This window comes from Gopherus evgoodei, chromosome 14, assembly GCF_007399415.2.
Source record: "Gopherus evgoodei ecotype Sinaloan lineage chromosome 14, rGopEvg1_v1.p, whole genome shotgun sequence".
Lineage (NCBI taxonomy): Eukaryota > Metazoa > Chordata > Testudines > Testudinidae > Gopherus > Gopherus evgoodei.
In genome coordinates this window covers 13496017-13513675 of record NC_044335.1, presented here as the reverse complement: position 1 = coordinate 13513675, position 17659 = coordinate 13496017, and the positions used below count along the sequence as shown (strand labels likewise).

At 44.0% G+C, this 17659-nt stretch overlaps 1 protein-coding gene across 2 annotated transcripts in view; it reads right to left on the bottom strand.

The window, feature by feature from the left end:
* LOC115635286 (formin-I-like) overlaps positions 1 to 15576 on the bottom strand; it is a 57402-nt gene extending 41826 nt beyond the window's left edge. For both annotated transcript variants that reach the window (XM_030533743.1, XM_030533744.1), the window contains exon 1: positions 15360 to 15576. In XM_030533743.1, the coding sequence (XP_030389603.1) occupies positions 15360 to 15431 (72 nt within the window). In that variant the 5' untranslated portion in view covers positions 15432 to 15576. The remainder of the gene's footprint in view (positions 1 to 15359) is intronic.
* Positions 15577 to 17659: the final 2083 nt, after the last annotated feature.

Sequence of the window (17659 nt, the reverse complement as noted above, 5' to 3'; positions counted from 1 at the left end):
CTTCCCTGTTAGGATTCCTCCTAAAGATGCCTTTGTTCCAGTTTTTGGGATTCTGTGTGAGGCGTCCAGGTGTTGTACAGAAGGCACAGCCCAAGGCAAGGGCACTTCCAATTCAGGCTGCTCTTGGGGCCAAAGCAGTACTTTGCAGGGGCTGCTAAATTACAAATGTTTCCCCTTGCAGCATAAGCCAAAAGGCCATGATGCTACAAACTAAAGTACCATCCCTGAGTCTTGTGAGGGTCCAGTATATACAGTCCAACACAACATCTGCAGTGGGGAAGTTTTCCCCCAGGCCCTCATAGGTAAGTATAGGGGCAGAGTGGGCAGTAACAATCCCACCTCCCCCTCAGTTCTCTTCTGACACTGTGTAAGGCAGTGGTGGGCAAGCTGCGGCCCACGGGCTGCATGCAGCCCATCAAAGGAATTCACTGTCGGGCTGCAAGGCAGTTTGTTTACATTGACTGTCCACAGACAAGGCCACCCGCAGCTGCCATTGGCTGCGGTTCATCGTTCCCAGCCAATGGGAGCTGTGGGAAGCGGCAGCCAGCACATCCCTGTGGCCTGCACTGTTTCTCCCAGCTCCCATTGGCTGGGAACAGCGAACTGTGGCCACTGGGAGATGCAGGTAGCCATGCCTGCAGATGGTCAGTATAAACAAACTGTCTTGCAGCCCACCAGAGGATCACCCTGATGGACTGCATGTGGCCTGTGGGCCACAGGTTGCCCACCATTGGTGCTAGGTGTTGAGGTTTTGGTTTTGGTTTTATTTCCCAGCCCTAATCACCTGACACAGGCCTAGGTTATAATAGGTCAATACCCTGTCACGTGACAGATGTCCATCTCTGTTCCTGTTATGCATAGGCTGCCACACTCTGACTATTTCATAGTGATGGTGACGTGCAGTGTATGTGTAGGTTCATGCTGCAGTGAAAAGCAGGCCTTGTCCACATTGTGGTGTGTAACAACGTGTCAGAGAAACCCCCTTCAAGAGCTTTCTCCCATTGATAAGAGTCTCTCTCTGTTGTTGGAAAAGACTGCAGCTGCCTGAGACTTTCCTGACCAGAGCCTTTTTTTTATGGTGGAGAAAGGCTCCAGCAGCGGGGAGATAGCCGGACACGACACTGTTAAAAATAGCCATGTAGACATGGAGGCAAATCTTGGGTGAGTAGAGAATCACGTAAGATATGTATTCACATACATACCCGCTCTCTTCAGGCGTGTCTTTACCTGCCTAAGCTGCACCTCACAAGCTACAATGCTGTTTATATCCATGCTGGGAAGCTACATGCATAGCTACACTACATGCCACTGAAAAAAGCGTGTAATATAAACATACCTTATGTTAATCACCCTCAGCAGGTAAATCAGCTTTTGTATCAACAGATATTGTATAGAGAAAGTAAATAAAACTAATACATATTTTTTTTCTTCTAAAACCTTGGCATTTTTCATGCTAAATGCAAAGGTAATTTATGGCACAGCTCCAAATAGTAATATGAACCGTGAGGAGTGAATAAAAGCATGATAATTCTTTCATATCTGCTTAGGCACATACAGTTCTTACAATAACCTCCCCATTCTGTATTTGAATTTTAAATGGTACATGTACTTACCACACACATATACAGTTATCTCTTAACACTATGATCCCCCCACTGAACAGTTTCAATGTAAACAAACAGGAATCTGAATATATTTGAATTTTAAAAAATGGTTTCCTTAAGGCTAAATTCTGCCAACTTTTAACTACCATATCCCATTTGCAAAGCAAATCATCTCCCTATACGGAGTTGCTTAGTGTGACCAAAATTGTTATGCGAAAAAGGTGCAAAACTTTTGAACAAGAATGAAATGTATAGTCCAAAGGTCATAGCTTGGCCTCATTCGAGTCAATGGCACAACTCTCATCGACTTCAACAGGGCCAGGATTTCACCTCACTTGTTCAAATCCCAGTTTAAGTGGACAAAATAATGTATTTGCACTGGTTTGGATTTGTGAATATAACCATGTTGTATACCTGTACAACGCATGTGTTTAAATCCTAATCTGTGCACATGCATTCATGTACTTTCTCACTTATACAGGGTATACAGAAAAGAGTAAAATTTGTGCATACAAAAATCCAGCTCTGCATTTTGTCTCACCAGTTACATTTCGCTGACAAAATCTTCTTTAAATTAGGAAAACTGAGCCCCTAAGACATGAGAACAACATAGTACATCTTTTAATTTTTTAATAATGCATAAAGACTAATGGTTGCAATAGAGAAGCAAGCGGTTTATCGAGTCAGAAGTTTCAAATTATTAATTGCTAAGTTAGGCTGCTGCCATTTCACAAATTCCCCAGAAAGCACAAAATATAATGCTCGTTATAGTTCTTTTTAATAGCATGATAGTTTCTAATGCCATTACTTTGCTCCCATTGTAACTGTGAATAGGGGGAAACATTTTAGAGACAAAAGAGGAAACAAGGTAGCTTTTCAGTTGGTGAGAGCTCTCAGAATTATTTGTCAGAAATCTGTCTGGGTTGCTGAGGTTTTTGACAGCCACATGGTAGCATGCTATTTTACTTGCAAACAAGACATGAGTAGCAGATCCTGACCTTTATGGTTAAGTATTGAAAGAGACTTTTCTCTCATCATGTCACAACTTCTGTAATGCTTATGCTTTTATTTGTTGGGGGGGGGTTGTTTTCTTAAAAAGAAAACAGCTTTCCTCAGATTAAATGACATTAAATGTCACCAAGTCAGATTGTTTTATATTGTCTAACAGAATGTGACTGGTGCAACCAGATGTAACATTCTAATCCAACATTGGGCAACAAAGCAGCTTGAAAAGAAAAATTAAACTGTATTTATGACAGAAAATACACATTATGGAAATAAATAATAAATCCATTAATAACATAGGCCTGCTACTGCCAGGTTAAAGTTGCTTGTTCACTACATTGTCTACCTGAAGGATGATCCACTGGTTAAAGCCATAGCATAGGACTTGGGACACCTGCATTCAATTCCCTTGCTCTGCAACAGACTTCCTGCATGACTTTGGGCAAGTCACTTAATCACCCTGTTCCTCATCTATAAAAATAGGGGTTATGATCATTCTTCTGTACCTCACAGGGGGTTTGTGAGGGTAAGTACATTAAAAGTTTGTGAAGTGCTTTGAGATATACTACTGAAAAGTGCTATTTAAGAGCTAGATATTTATTATAAATGTGTCTAAAGACTTTGGGTGATTTGAAAGTAAAATCCATTCTCAACTGAGGAAAGGGTGCAGGAACTCATGTATCCAGTACTTCTGCCTACAGGTTGGAATGGTGGATAATGTGCTTATATGCTACTTGGGTATGGTGATAATGGATCTTTGTAGTGGTGGGTTTTGTGACCCTTTGCTTTCTCTGGGCAGCTGGCATGGATAGCCCTAAATGACCTCTTGCAGGATTTTCCATCATTCTCCCCTCACCCTAGTGCAGCCCCACACGGGGCCTTAAGTGTTATGGAAAGCTTTGAGCCAGCTCTCCACATCAGGATAAGTTTTACTTGAATCTTTCCAGACCTTATATGGATACACTGAAGAGAAGTTTAGCCCTTTTACTTGAGTCATGTCAAATTAGATTGAACAAAGCAATAGAAAATATACACAGCTAAGAAACAACCTGGGAATAAAATGGACTAAGTGACCTATAACTTTTTTCATCTCTAATCTGTAACATTCATTTAGTTATAAACAATGGGCATTTGCTATGTATCCACAGGCAAAATGCAAAGGGTAACCAACTCCAGTTCCCCTTAGGGATATTCCATGCAAGGTCTGATGCTCAGGTTATTTCTGTTCATGTGAAATCCCATCTTACCAGAACAGTATTTGGATCATAACAGAAGTGGGGCAATCTGACACAGAAAATATCTAGAACTAGAGATTATTTTCCATACCAACATCAATGCAAAACACAGTGGGTTGTGCAGCAATGAACCTCTCCAGCTAATTAATGGGTTTAGTCAAATATGTGTGATCTCAATTTATTTACTAGAATCAATGGGAATACCCACAGTAAAATACCCTTTCAAGTTTAGTTAGCTGAAAATCACAGCCAGCAATGCACTATGCCACGTCATTGTCAATGTGAAACCAAATCCTATTCTCCATATAAACAGACCTTTAATTCTAATTTTGCTGCCTTGATTATAGGCTGAGAGTGAGGGTACATCTACACTATGGGATAATTCCAATTTTACATAAACCAGTTTACATAAACCAGATTGTGTAAAGTCGAGTGCACGCGGCCACACTAAGCACATTAATTCGGCGGTGTGCATCCATGGTCTGAGGGTAGCGTCAATTTCTGGAGTGTTGCACTGTGGGTAGCTATTCCATAGCTATCCCATAGTTCCCGCAGTCTGCCCCGCCCCTTAGAATTCTGGGTTGAGAGCCCAGTGGCTGATGGGGCAAAAATCATTGTCGCAGGTGGTTCTGGGTAAATGTTATCAGTCATTCCTTCCTCCGGGAAAGCAACGGCAGACAATCATTTCACGCCCTTTTTCCCTGGATTGCCCTGGCAGACGCCATAGCATGGCAACCATGGAGCCCATTCAGCTTTTTTTTTTTTTTTTTTTACAGTCACTGTATGTGTACTGGATGCCGCGGACAGAGGCGATACTCCAGCGCTACACAGCAGCATTAATTTGCTTTTGCATGATAGCAGAGATAGTTACCAGTTGTTCTGTACTGTCTGCTACCAGTGTAATTTGGCAATGAGATGATGGTTATATGTCCTTCTGTGCTGTCTGCTACTATCATGGGTGCCCCTGGCTGAGAGCGGCCAGGGGCGCAAAAGCAACACTGGGAATAACTCCCTGAGTCAATTCCTCCTTTATTGTTTCTAAAAAGAGTCAGTCCTGCCTAGAATATGGGGCAAGTGTACTAGAGAACCAGTGTATCAGAGGGCACAGCTGCTCCATGTCAGATCCCGCTGAAATGATGAGCTACATGCCATTCACAGGGGGTGCCCCTGCAATAACCCCCCCCCCCCGTTGCTTCCCTCCTCCTCCAACCTTCCTGGGCTACCATGGCAGTGCCCCCCCCATTTTGTGTCATGAAGTTATAAAGAATGCAGGAATAAGAAACAGTGACGTGTTAGTGAGATAAAATGAGGGGGAGGCAGGACATTAAGCGGTGCGGGGGAGAGAAGCCCAGTATGCCGCTGCTATGACAGTCCAGGAAGGACAGAATCTTTTCTTTACACAGGAAAGGGAGGGGGCTGATGGAGCTGAGCCCCCAGTTGCTATGATGAGGACAGTTACCAGCCGTTCTGTCCCATCTATTGGGAATGACCAGGAATCATTCCTATTTTTACCCAGGTGCCCCTGAGGCCAGCCAGGGGTATTCAGCAGTAATCAAGCATGTTGTACCATCTGGCACCAGGGAGGGAAGAGGAACAGATACTGCTCGTCACTGCTGCAGCATCGCGTCTACCAGCAGCATTCAGTAGACATAGGGTGACATTGAAAAAAGTCAAGAAATGATTTCTTTCCCTTTTCTTTCACGTGGTGGGGGAGGGTTAGGGTTAGGAGGGAGTAAATTGACGAGCTCTACCTTGAACCACGCTGGACAATGTGTTTGAATCTACAAGCATTGGGAGCTCAGCCAAGAATGCAAATACTTTTCGGAGACTGCTGGGGACTGTGGGATAGCTGGAGTCTTCAGTACCCCCTCCCTCCTTCCAGGAGCGTCCATTTGAGTCTCTGGCTTCCCATTACGCTTGTCACGCAGCACTGTGTAGCCTGTAGATTTTTTTTTCAAATGCTTTGCCATTTCGTCTTCTGTAACGGAGCTCTGATACAACAGATTTGTTTCCCCATACAGCGATCAGATCCAGTATCTCCCATACGGTCCATGCTGGAGCTCTTTTTGGATTTGGGACTGCATTGCCACTCGTGCTGATCAGAGCTCCACGCTGGGCAAACAGGAAATGAAAATCAAAATTTCGCAGGGCTTTTCCTGTCTACCTGGCCACTGCATCCGAGTTGAGATTGCTGTCCAGAGTGGTCAGAGTGGTGCACTGTGGGATACTGCCCGGAAGCCAATACCGTCGATTTGTGGCCACACTAACCCTAATCCGATATGGTAATACCGATTTTAGCGCTACTTCTCTCATCGGGGAGGAGTACAGAAATCGATTTAAAGAGCCCTTTATATCGATATAAAGGGCCTCACAGTGTGGACGGGTACAGCGTGAAATCGGTTTAACTGCTAAAATCGGTTTAAACACGTAGTGTAGACCAGGCCAACACTCCCCTCTTCATTTACACAAAGGAAGAGAACCGAAATAAATGACCCCTGGCTGCGGGGCCTCCAGAAAAGGGCAGCACTGATGCTGAGAACTTGTTCCCTCTCTTTCTGGTGCTCAACAGAATCAATGCTTTAGGAATGATTCCCCTCCATATTGTCCCTTACACAAACAGGTACTGGAACTAGATCTGCTGGGGGTGCTGCCACACCTCCATCATATACAGGGTTTACAGTTGGGTTCAATGGCTCTCGGCACTCCCACTATACAAATTGTTCCAGCGCCCCTGTTCACATCCCATGAATTTCTGAGTGGAAGTTGGATTGAGTATCAGTGCTGCCTGAGACAAGGTGGTGAGCTAATATCTTTTACTGGACCAACTTCTGTAAGAGGTACTAATACTTAAGGAGGACGTCCTGCAATTGCATCTGTACAGCAGCCAGGGATGCTGCCACCACTTGGTAAAAGGAGAGGGAATAGCAAGATAGGTAACATTTCTAATAAGAAATTAAAGCAGAGCCTTAAATCTGCATTATTTCTTGGATTCTCAGAATTTGCCATTACAAGAGAAAAGAAAATCCCAATCTTGGAAAAATAAATATATACAGGAAGGAAAATTATTTGAGCACATCAGCCTGATTCTTTATATCCAGCATCTGGTTGCACTTTCATTCGTTTTAAGGTCTAGTGCTTCAAAACTGAATCTTAAAGAAACAATAAAAGGGTCTGCTCTTATCTGGCAAAGCAGGATAAAGTGACTTTGAGGTAAAGCCTTAGGGCATTTCCTGTTGACTCAGTGCCTTCCAGCTACAGGGCCTTCTGCAAAACAAGTTTAGTGGGCAAACTTAAAAATAAATGCCAAGATGTAGTGCAGTTATTGACCTGTGATGAAATTTATCGTAGCAGCTTCTATGTTCCAGCCTATGCCTTTAACAAAAAAGAATAGCTTGTTTCAGTATGTTTTTTAAGGGAGCTGGCTTAGTTTGTGGCAAAGAAGCCTAGGCATTTCCAGACCTCACCATAATATGTTGCACTCCATTCTGCCGGGGAATCAGAGATGGTATTTAAGTGAATTCATGGACATATGGACAAATTCAGAGCTGGTGCATAGGGATTCAATTCCATTGTTGCATTCTGACGAATTGCATCTGACGAAGTGGGTAGTCAGCCACGAAAGCTCATGCTCCAAAACGTCTGTTAGTCTATAAGGTGCCACAGGATTCTTTGCTGCTTTTACAGATCCAGGCTAACACAGCTACCCCTCTGATACTTAATTCCATAGTTACCAGTTAAGTAGCATTCACTTACTCCGGGTCTCAACCTGGTGCAGAACATCCAACCATTTGCCCCTACACATCCATTTCTGGCTTTTATGAGTAGGAGATATTTGAAACCCATCCATTTCTGAGCTAGCTTAATTTACAATGAATATCAGTACAGATGATTGATGTGACATTCCTCACTGGCACCACTGTCTTCTGTAAACATTTGAGGAGCTGGTCAAATGCTTCTGTTCCTCAGATAAATTGCCTAATAATATTTGCATTATTTGACCAGCTCTGCAACTGGCTGAATAATATCTGTCAACATTTATTTATAGATGATATTAATCACGGTATATTCCATTCCCACTGGAGTCCCTGGAAGCTTTGCCATTGGCCTCAATAGGAGCAAGAAGAGGGCCAAGGGTATATTATTATTTTTTCCTTTTGTGGCATAAATTTGCATGGTACTTAAAAGACAACAATACACAGGGCCAGATTTTCAAAGGTATTCAGGCACCTTAAGATGAAAATAGGTGCTTAGTGTGATCAATGGGAGATAGCCACTTTAGTAAATGCATATGCATCTTTAGGCACATTGATTCCATTGTAAATCCAGCCCACAGTCTCTACTCTGAGAAGCTTATAGCCTAAAGCCTAAAGCCCCAGTCATGCAAACTCTTAAGCATGTGAACAGCTTTACTTTTGCAAGCAGCCCCAATCAAGTGAACTTTATGCATGTGACTAGTCACATTAAGTAACTGCATAAGCATTTGCAGGGTCAGACCCTAAAGTAGCCCTTATACTAGGAAAAGGGCCCCTTTGCCCTAACATCATCTAGGGTTGATTACAATTGTCCGCTTAGATAAACAGGACCAAACCATTTTCAACTCCCAAAACACACAGTGGACTTCTACTGCTGAAACAACAATTCAACAAGGGCCAGGAGGTAACAACCTGGATTCCTTTTGTCACCACTGGGTCACTTTCCTGGTATACACAGACCCTTATAAATCTGCACTGGGAAAGCCCAGTGGAAGCCTTAGGATGATAGATCCCTCACTGATTTTGCTCTGTGCCTGCACCTTTTGTTACCTTTGCTTGTCATATTATTTGCACATGTGCATGTTATACATACACACACACATACCACAATTTACTTGCTATAGCTTTTGCATATTTATTTTGCATATTAAGACCAAAATCTGAACATGTGGGACAGTCTCATTACTTTTTCCAATGAGGAGCTTCTAGGAAAACTGCCTGGCAGATAATCAGATAAACAAAGATAACATAGTCTTTGACTGCAGCAAGCTCTCAAGGCCCAGAAAGAAGGATGTTCTTTAAAAAATCCCTTGTTGCAAGGGAGCATATCCTACTCCCTTACAACTGACAGTGCTCGGTTGATTATTACGCAACCCCAGCATTACTGTTATGATCAAGTGCAAGACCCAGAGAAAGAAGCCCTTTTGCAGCAAAGGAGCTCAGCATAAGAAATATGCTGGTTTCACAGACCCTAACTTCAGTACTCCACCTGCCCGAAAGACAGAAGCTATATTGACAGGAGAGTGTTTCCCATCCACACAGCGCGGTGTAGACACCTCTGTAAGTCGATCTAAGCTACGTTGACTTAAGTTACATATTTTACATAACCTAACTAGCATAACTTAGATCAACTTACCTCATTAGTGTAGACCAGACCTATGATTTCAAAACAGCACATACCTCCTTACAAACTTACTGTTAATTTTCTCTATAGAGTTGCATAGATCCCAGGTGCAACTTTCAATTTTTACTACTTAATGGACTGAAAAAAAATATTATAGAAAGTGGCTGATATTTCACTACATCAGTTCACTACTAAAGTAATAATGCCCTGTTTCTTTTAATTACAGTAATTAAAATAATCCACAGTGATAAGAACTATAAAGATTATCATATTTGCTTATGAACATGATAGTCCACTTAGTTCTGTGATGAAACAATGATTACCAGGCTATTATGCAGTGACATCTAATTATTCTGGAGAAAAGTATGAGTATTTCTGTTTGTAAATTTGTATGCGATCACATCTCATTCTATCATATCTTGTAAAAGCAAGGATATACATCAGAGAAGAATCTGGTTGCCAGTGCCAGATCTCTGAAATGCCGGTCAAACCATACCAGGGGTTTTTCTTAACTGGAATTTAAGAGTGTGTTATTGGAACATATTAGTTAACACATTCTAACTAACATGATCCCATAGTCTAACATATAAAAGACAATGGAGACTTTCATGTGTGTTAAGCTGGTCAATTGAAGTCTAGGCTTTAACTCAATCAGTTTAGCATATTCTAAAGTCAATACTCCCTTGTCTTCATGAGTTTTACAGCCTGTTAGAATATGCTACCCATTTGTTCTATGTATGTACTCGATCATAAGCCAGTCCATTTATAAGCTGACCCCCCGCTCAAGATGGATAAGTAAAAATGGCAAATTTTTATGACCCATTCATAAGCCGACCCCATAATTCAGGGGTTGGCAAACTTTGTCTCCCAGCCCATCAGGATAGGCCGCTGGTGAGCTGAGACAGTTTGTTTACCTTGAGCATCTGCAGGCACAGAGGTAAACCTAAGTCAACAAAATGTCCCAGCCTGCCAGTGGCGTATCCTGACAGGCTGAGACAGCAACTTGGAAATTTCAGGGGAGGGAAGAAGCTGGGGGTCAGGGGAGTAACCCCTGTGACCACCACCCACACGACTCCATGCCTAACACGGGACCTCCCCCACATGACCCCTCCTCGTATAACCCCTCCCACCCCCACCCCTAGCCCAGGACCCCCATACTCTCCCCATCCCATCCCACCTTACCTGTGGTGGGCCAGGGAGGATGTCGCTGGCCCAGCTGGAGCTGCTCTGGCAGGCAAGGCGGCATGGCCACAGCCTGCTCTGGGGGGTGGGGCCAAGCAGCATGGCTGCAGCCTTCCAGCCCCAGAGCTGCAGCTGCTTCGGAGGCAGCGGGGAGAGCGGTGTGGCCAGAAGTGGAGAAACTCTGGCCCCACCTCTTTCCTTCTGGCTCTGCTGGCTGTGCTGCCTCTCCTTGCCCCCTCTGTTGGGGGGAGGGACTGGGGATCTCCCTCTCTAGACCCATTCATAAGCCGACACCCTTCTCTGGTGCTTCCCTTTTTTACTAACAAAATTTAACTTATGAATGAGCATATATGGTACCTTTAAATCCTAGTCAAGATAAGGCATAAGACTAGATTGTAAGTCCACAACATGCCTGCACAGTGCTCTCTCTTTCCTTTTACTCTGAGTCAAGTGTTTTGACAAAGGTATGTCACTGATTATTCAGAGTCAATATAATTCCAGTCATGGGGTGGTCCCTCTTCTAATATCTTCTATTATTTTACCAATATTCCCTGTCCATGCACCAAACTATGGGTGAGAAGAAAGATGGGAAAGAATTTCTGTCCAACCCGATCATTCTGAATGACACATTGGTTTATTAATTGATAATTGTCTTAAATAAAATGTTTCTCATTTATTATTTCAGAAAAGGAGAAGGGATTTTTCTCTTTGCTATTCTGCTTTTGCATTTCAATCACATTATCACAAATTATGTATATTAGTTATGCTTTTACTGCTTCCTGCAAGTAAACTAGAAATAGCCATACAGTTCAGTAGTATGAGCTTTCTCAGCATCATTTCACTAGGGTTATCTAGTTTCTTGCTATTTGATATGGCCCTTTCCTAGTTTTAGACCACCTCTATTTCCCTTCTAAGACACCCATGCTATGCTCATTAGGATCCAAATTTCAGGATCTTGTACAGTGCTGTGGACAAAACACAATCCATTAACAACAAATCTCTCGAGAAGGCTCCAAAGTGACAGGAGGCTTCAAGAATTCCAGCAAATATTAATCTGTACTTTCATCTCTAGCTTGCCCAGAGGCTTTCTTCACTACCTTATCCTTCATGTTGGATAGCAGATGCATGGAAATGCAACACTCACAATTATTTTTCTTTTAATCATGCTCAAGGAATCCAACATCACTATCTTTTAAGATGAAGAAAGGAGGTTGAGGGTGGGCCATATGACAAACCATTTGCAAGTAGATTTGTTATCATGTCTGCAGGTGGCTTGGTGTTTAAATGCAGATGGAAACCCAAAACATTTCACAGTGAAATGGCAACTTTCATCCAACAATCTCAAAGTGCCATGCAAACAGTAATGAATCTGAACAACACCAGTGGGAGCAGAAAAATTGTTCTACCCTGTGCTATGTTTGACATTCAGTAGCAGTTAACTGTAAGGAGTTGGCGGTGCTGCATCACCATCTCTGGTCATATAGTAGGTCATTAGAGGTCCCACCTGAGCAGGATGACAACAGAATGCTGAATGGGATTCTAATGAAAATAGTCCATCTTTCAAGCTACCAGAACTACTCCAGAGACCAGGTACATGTGCATGAATATGCATGTTATAAAATTAGATTCATTTGGCCTTATTTAAATGAAATTGATCCCTTGATAAGTATACATTAAAAACCCGCCTTAAGCAATGTTGCAAAGGACCAGCAAAAAACCCACACACACCCAACAATCATGTAAGAGAAATGGCCTTTAACTAAAGATCTAACAAAAATTGTGTGGGAAAGCCTTGGGCAAATGGTACTTTAAAGTGGTAAATTAAAGCAAAAGAGGGTGTGAAGGAAGTAGGGGAATATTTGACCTACAACCATACCACCTAGCAATGTGATCCTATCAGCTCCCACAAGACAGGTAGAGTTAACACTTACATAAGAGGCCTTAAGGGAGATTTAGGGCTAAATTTTCAAACAGATGTACAAAAAAGGCTTGTGCATTCTTGCAGGCTTGTTTTATGCATTCACATACCTCAGTGCATAAGTGGGATTTATGCACTTGCATAGCTATGTGTGCATGCAAACCCTGAGCTGTATTAAGCATCAGGATATTTGCATATCAACTCTCTGCCCCCCTGCTCCCGCTCCACTCTTCCCATATTAGATGCTGCAAGAAATGTTGTTAATGATTTGCAGGATACTACTCTGACCTCAGCGGGAATGCCTGCACAGCACCAGAGCAACCTCTCCATCCAGATTCAGGCAGGGGACCTGGAATAATTTTTATAGTGGGTCACTGAGGGTGCTGAGAGCCATTTAACAAAACTGTAAACCCTGCATATAATGAAAACCACTTCAAGCCAGGGAATGTTGCAGCACCCTCAGCATCCCTAGTTCCAGCACCTATGTATTCAGGTTCACAGGGCTCAGGCAAGTGCTCTAAAAAACAGTTATACTGACAGCTCTTTGAAGTTGCCGCTCAGGCAGGAGCATGGACCCTCTCCTTGGACTTCGGAGCCCAAACTCCAGCCCTAGCTGCAACTTCAAAGTGCTCTAAACTCAGCTATCTTTAGTGTGAGTAATGAGCCCTGCTAGCCCGGATCTATTGATCCGGGCTGGCAGGCTGGTGCCCACTTGCTCTATAATGCTGCATAGATATACAGCGCTGAGCAACACCACACAGACGGTAGACAGTGAGGAGAGAGAACGTTGCTAAGATTCAATCTGCACCTTCTTGACATCATTATCAAAGCTTTTCTAGATGAGGCCCGAAGCTTCAGCGCATTGTTACACTAAGCGGTGCAAGATGGGACATGCAATATAACCAAAGACGAGGTGTTATTTCTTAGGGCTCATCTACACTTAAAACACTGCAGTGGCACAGCTCTGCTGCAGTAGCGCTTCTGTGCAGCCGCTACCTACATCGACGGGGGGTACGTTGATCAGTGTAAGTAGGCCACCTCCTGGGTAGGCAGTAGCTAGGTTGACGGAAGAATTCTTCCATGAAGCTAGAGCTGTCCACACGGGGGGACGCAGCTACACCACTCAAGAGTATGGATTTTTCACACCCCTGACAAACATAGTTAAGCTGTTCTATTGCAGATCAGGCCTCGCTGTGCAACAGCTGCAAAAGCTGAATAGCTCAGCCTTTGGCTGACCAAATACACGTCCCTCTGCAAAAGCTTTGAGGACCAGACTCTGTCCTCAGTGACTCTGATGATATTGTGTGAGTGTCACTGAGGGCAGAATTTAGTCATCTGCCTCTTGTTCTCTCCCATGGGCCAAATGAGCAACAGAGGGAGTCTTCACTCCATTCTGCCTAATGCAGTTTGGTTTTTAGTAAACCTGTCCAAGGAACTTCTCAAGTTTCCTAGTGAAAGTTAAACTAGACTCACAAATAGGATTCAATTGTCCCTAGCTTCAAAGCTCTGCTTGGTGCAAGGGGGCTGGGGAGGGATTCAGGGCCATCAGGGAGCTGTTTACAGATTTCTGATTCTGTGCTGACCCCAACTCAGCATGTTCCTATGACCCCTGGGTGTGGGGGCAGAGGACTCTGTGCATTGCCCTTGCCTCCAGGCACTGCCCCCTGCAGCTCCCATTTGCCAGGAACAGGGATCCATGGGCAATGGGAGCTTCAGGGGAGGTATGTGGAGGTGCAGCAAGGGCAGAGCACGTGGAGCTCTCCACCCCGACTCCTCCAGGGGCCGCAGCGCTCCTGGAGCGGCGCACGGCTGGGGACAGGGCAGGCATGCAGGGAGCCTGCCCTGGCCCCAGTGTGCGCCACTGCCATCCCAAGCAGTGTCAGGTCGGAGCCTGAACCCCTCCTGCACCCGTCTCCCCAATTCCCTGCCCTAAGCCCCTTACCTGCACCTCGCACACCTCCTGCACCCCAACTCCCTGCCCTAAGCCCCCTCGTATACCCTGCACCCGAACCCCCCACCCTGAACTCCCTGCTTCACCCTGCACCCCTGTGCACCCCAACCCCCTGCCCTGAGCCCCCTCATACACCTGGCACCCCTCCTCTGCCCCAATCCCTTGCTCTGAGCACCTTCCTGAACACCTCACCCCGTCCCACACCCCAACCCCGTGCCCCAGCCCTGCATACAATTTCCCCACCCAGATGTGGCCCTCGGCCCAAAAAGTTTGCCCACCCCTGGCCTAGGGATTACTTCCTCTAACTTATGCCAGTAGAGGGCTGGTTTAGCTCCATTCCACGCTAACTGCTACTGATACTCCCCTCCCCCAGCATGCTCTTTAAACCAGGAAACCCCCGTAAGGATACACCATCACTGTCCCTCTCCACAAGGGGAATTCTCTATCGGCCATTTATGGCCTGGATCAATCCAATTCAGCATGCAAGTTCTTGTAACTATAATATCACTTGCGGAACCCAGTGTTACGCTACAAAAATATATATCTGGCAGGCACTATGGGATCATTCAAACCTGGTGTCAGTGGTGAAACCTCATTGCCTTTGGTGGAGTTGCAGCCGCTTACACCAGGTATGAATATTGAGGGAGCTTATCTGCTTTCAACAGAAACCAATTTAATTCATATGTTCCACTTTCTCTATATATGGTCTTTAGTGAAAATACCCTACATTAACAAGGAATCCTCCAAAGAAATGATTTGGTAGAGAATCTCTCTCTGTTTGCACAATGTTCATTACATTTAACAGCTATATTTATAGCAATAGAAAGTTGCTTATTAAGCTCTTTTAAGATTAATGAAGCAGAGTTCCTGCGATGACATACTTACTACCCCTAGTGCACACAGTCTCTAATATTACATATTAAGCAGTGAAGGTTGGGATCGCATACTAATCACTGAAGCTAAATAGTCCTACTGCAAATTCCCTGCCAACACAATACAAAGTTGTTCTCAGTTTTTGCAAGGCTGTCTCTTCAATTATGCACAACTAACACAACTTTTGCATAAGCAATAACAATTTCTGCCTTTACCTGTGGAATAGTGTCTTGAGTCCTTGTATTATCCATGGCTGCAAAACTTCTATTCGTTTCATCAGTGCCCATAGGGTTACACACTATATGAAGCACACCTGCTTTTCAGCAGCACAGCTCTCTCTGGATCTTGCAGCGAGTGTTGATTATTAACAGTTACTTCCTTATACATTGAGATCTCAGAAACTAGAATGGTGCAGTGCTTCCTTATAGCAAGCCTGCTCTGTGAGAAGAGAAAAAGAAGAAGTTGATTGTTTGCTTGCCTTTGAATTGATACTTATCTTTTAGTTACTTCCTGATATCAATGAATTATACTCTATTATTAGACACTGATTCCATGTGAACTCAAAGCACATACGTTGCTAAAACAATGTTAAAAACTAAATATAATAAAATCTTCCAAAGAAATTGTAAATGTTCCTGCCACCGGGACTGGCCTTTCAGTATGGTTCAGTGCACACCCAGCTACCCTAAGTGCATGTGTTCGAACTGCAACTTGAGCATGTGCATACTAAGCAAGGGCACAAATGCACCTACACTGAAGCTCTAATTTCCAGCTCAGGTAGATGTACATGCACTACCTTTGATCAAGTATAGAAGCCCTATAATCCCTCACTCTGAGGCAGGTGGCTGTGGACCCTAGAAGCCCTGGCATCCCCAACCCCAGAGCTGTCATCCTGATCAGCTGCCCCAGAGCCGCAGACCCTGAAACCTAATTTCCCCAGCAGCCCACTGGGCAGGCAGTCTTCCTAGATCCAAGATTTCCACATACTTCCAAAACCTGTGTTGGATCCGATGGAAGTGCATCAAAATCATACTCTGTAAACATTTCAGTGTTGACAAATGGGCAATTTCTGACAAAAGAAGTGTTTCATCAATTTTTTTCTGAGCAGCTCTACTAATAAAAGCCTTCCTGTTTTATCATAGGATATCAGGGTTGGAAGGGACCTCAGGAGGTTAGCTAGTCCAACCCCCTGCTCAAAGCAGGACCAATCCCCAGACACATTTTTACCCCAGTTCCCTAAATGCCCCCCTCAAGTGACTGAACTCACAATGCTGGTTTTAGCAAGCCAATGCTCAAACCATTGAGCTAGCCCTCTCCTCCAAAAAGAAATTAAATATATGGAGATATACCTACCTCATAAAGCTGGAGGGGACAAAGTCATTGAGTCCAGCCCCCTGCCTGCACTAGCAGGACCACATACTGATTTTGCCCCAGATCCCTAAGTGGTCCCCTCAAGGATTGAACTCACACTTCCGGGTTTAGCAGGCCAATGCTCAAACCACTGAGCTATCCCTCCCCCTCATTACAGTGAGGCTTGATGGCTGTGTAACATCTGGAGATCCTTCTATTTATTTTTTGAATGAAGGAATCCCATGGAACTTTGTCGCTAATCTGATTATGGCACTGCAGAACATTTTTGCATTGCACAATTATGGGTTTATTTTATAAAAATTCAGTGGAATCATTAGACACGCTCCCTCTACAGTCTACAGAACAGCACTTTTTGCAACATTCATAATATGTGAGAAAGCAATTAATCAGAATGGAGCTCAATTGCTACTTTTAGAGCAAACATTTTCAATTAATCTGAAGTCGATAATTACACCTTCCTTTAATAACTGCTCGTGTGATTTTTTTTTTCCCAAGGCCTTATGTTAATTGACTCAAACATATGCCAGGACTGTGGGTTGCAGCAAACACTTGGGAACACTCTCTATTTAAATAAACTCGTCTTCCACTCTTGCTTATGAGCAAGAACTTCTTGAAGAGGTGGGACTTAAACCTCCATGCCAAGACACCACCATGTTTGGAGTTCAGAGTATAGTGAATGACTGAAGGAATGACTGGTCAATAGGGCAAATTGATTTTGTAGGAAGTCAACACTGCAGTGCTACAGGGGCATAGCTGCATTGGTGCAGCTGCGCTGCTGTAGTGCATCTGGTGAAGACACGCTATGCCAATGGGAGGGCACTCTCCTGCTGGCATAATTAGTCCACCTCAGTGAGCAGCAAAAACTATGTTGGTGGGAGAACATCTCCCACCAACATAGCATCAGTGTGAACAATGTAAAACTTGCATTGTTCGAGGAGGGCAACTTTTTCATACCCCTGAGTGATGTAAGTTAGATCGGCTTAAGTGCTAGCATAGACCTGCCCTAACACTTCTTCACAGCGGGTGAAATCCAGAGAGTCACCTCAAGGACAATACATCACTAAACACAGCTTAGTTTGGACTTGACTGATGCTCAGGACTTGTGCTGACTCTGTGCAAGCAGAGGAAAGGGAAATTTTACCCG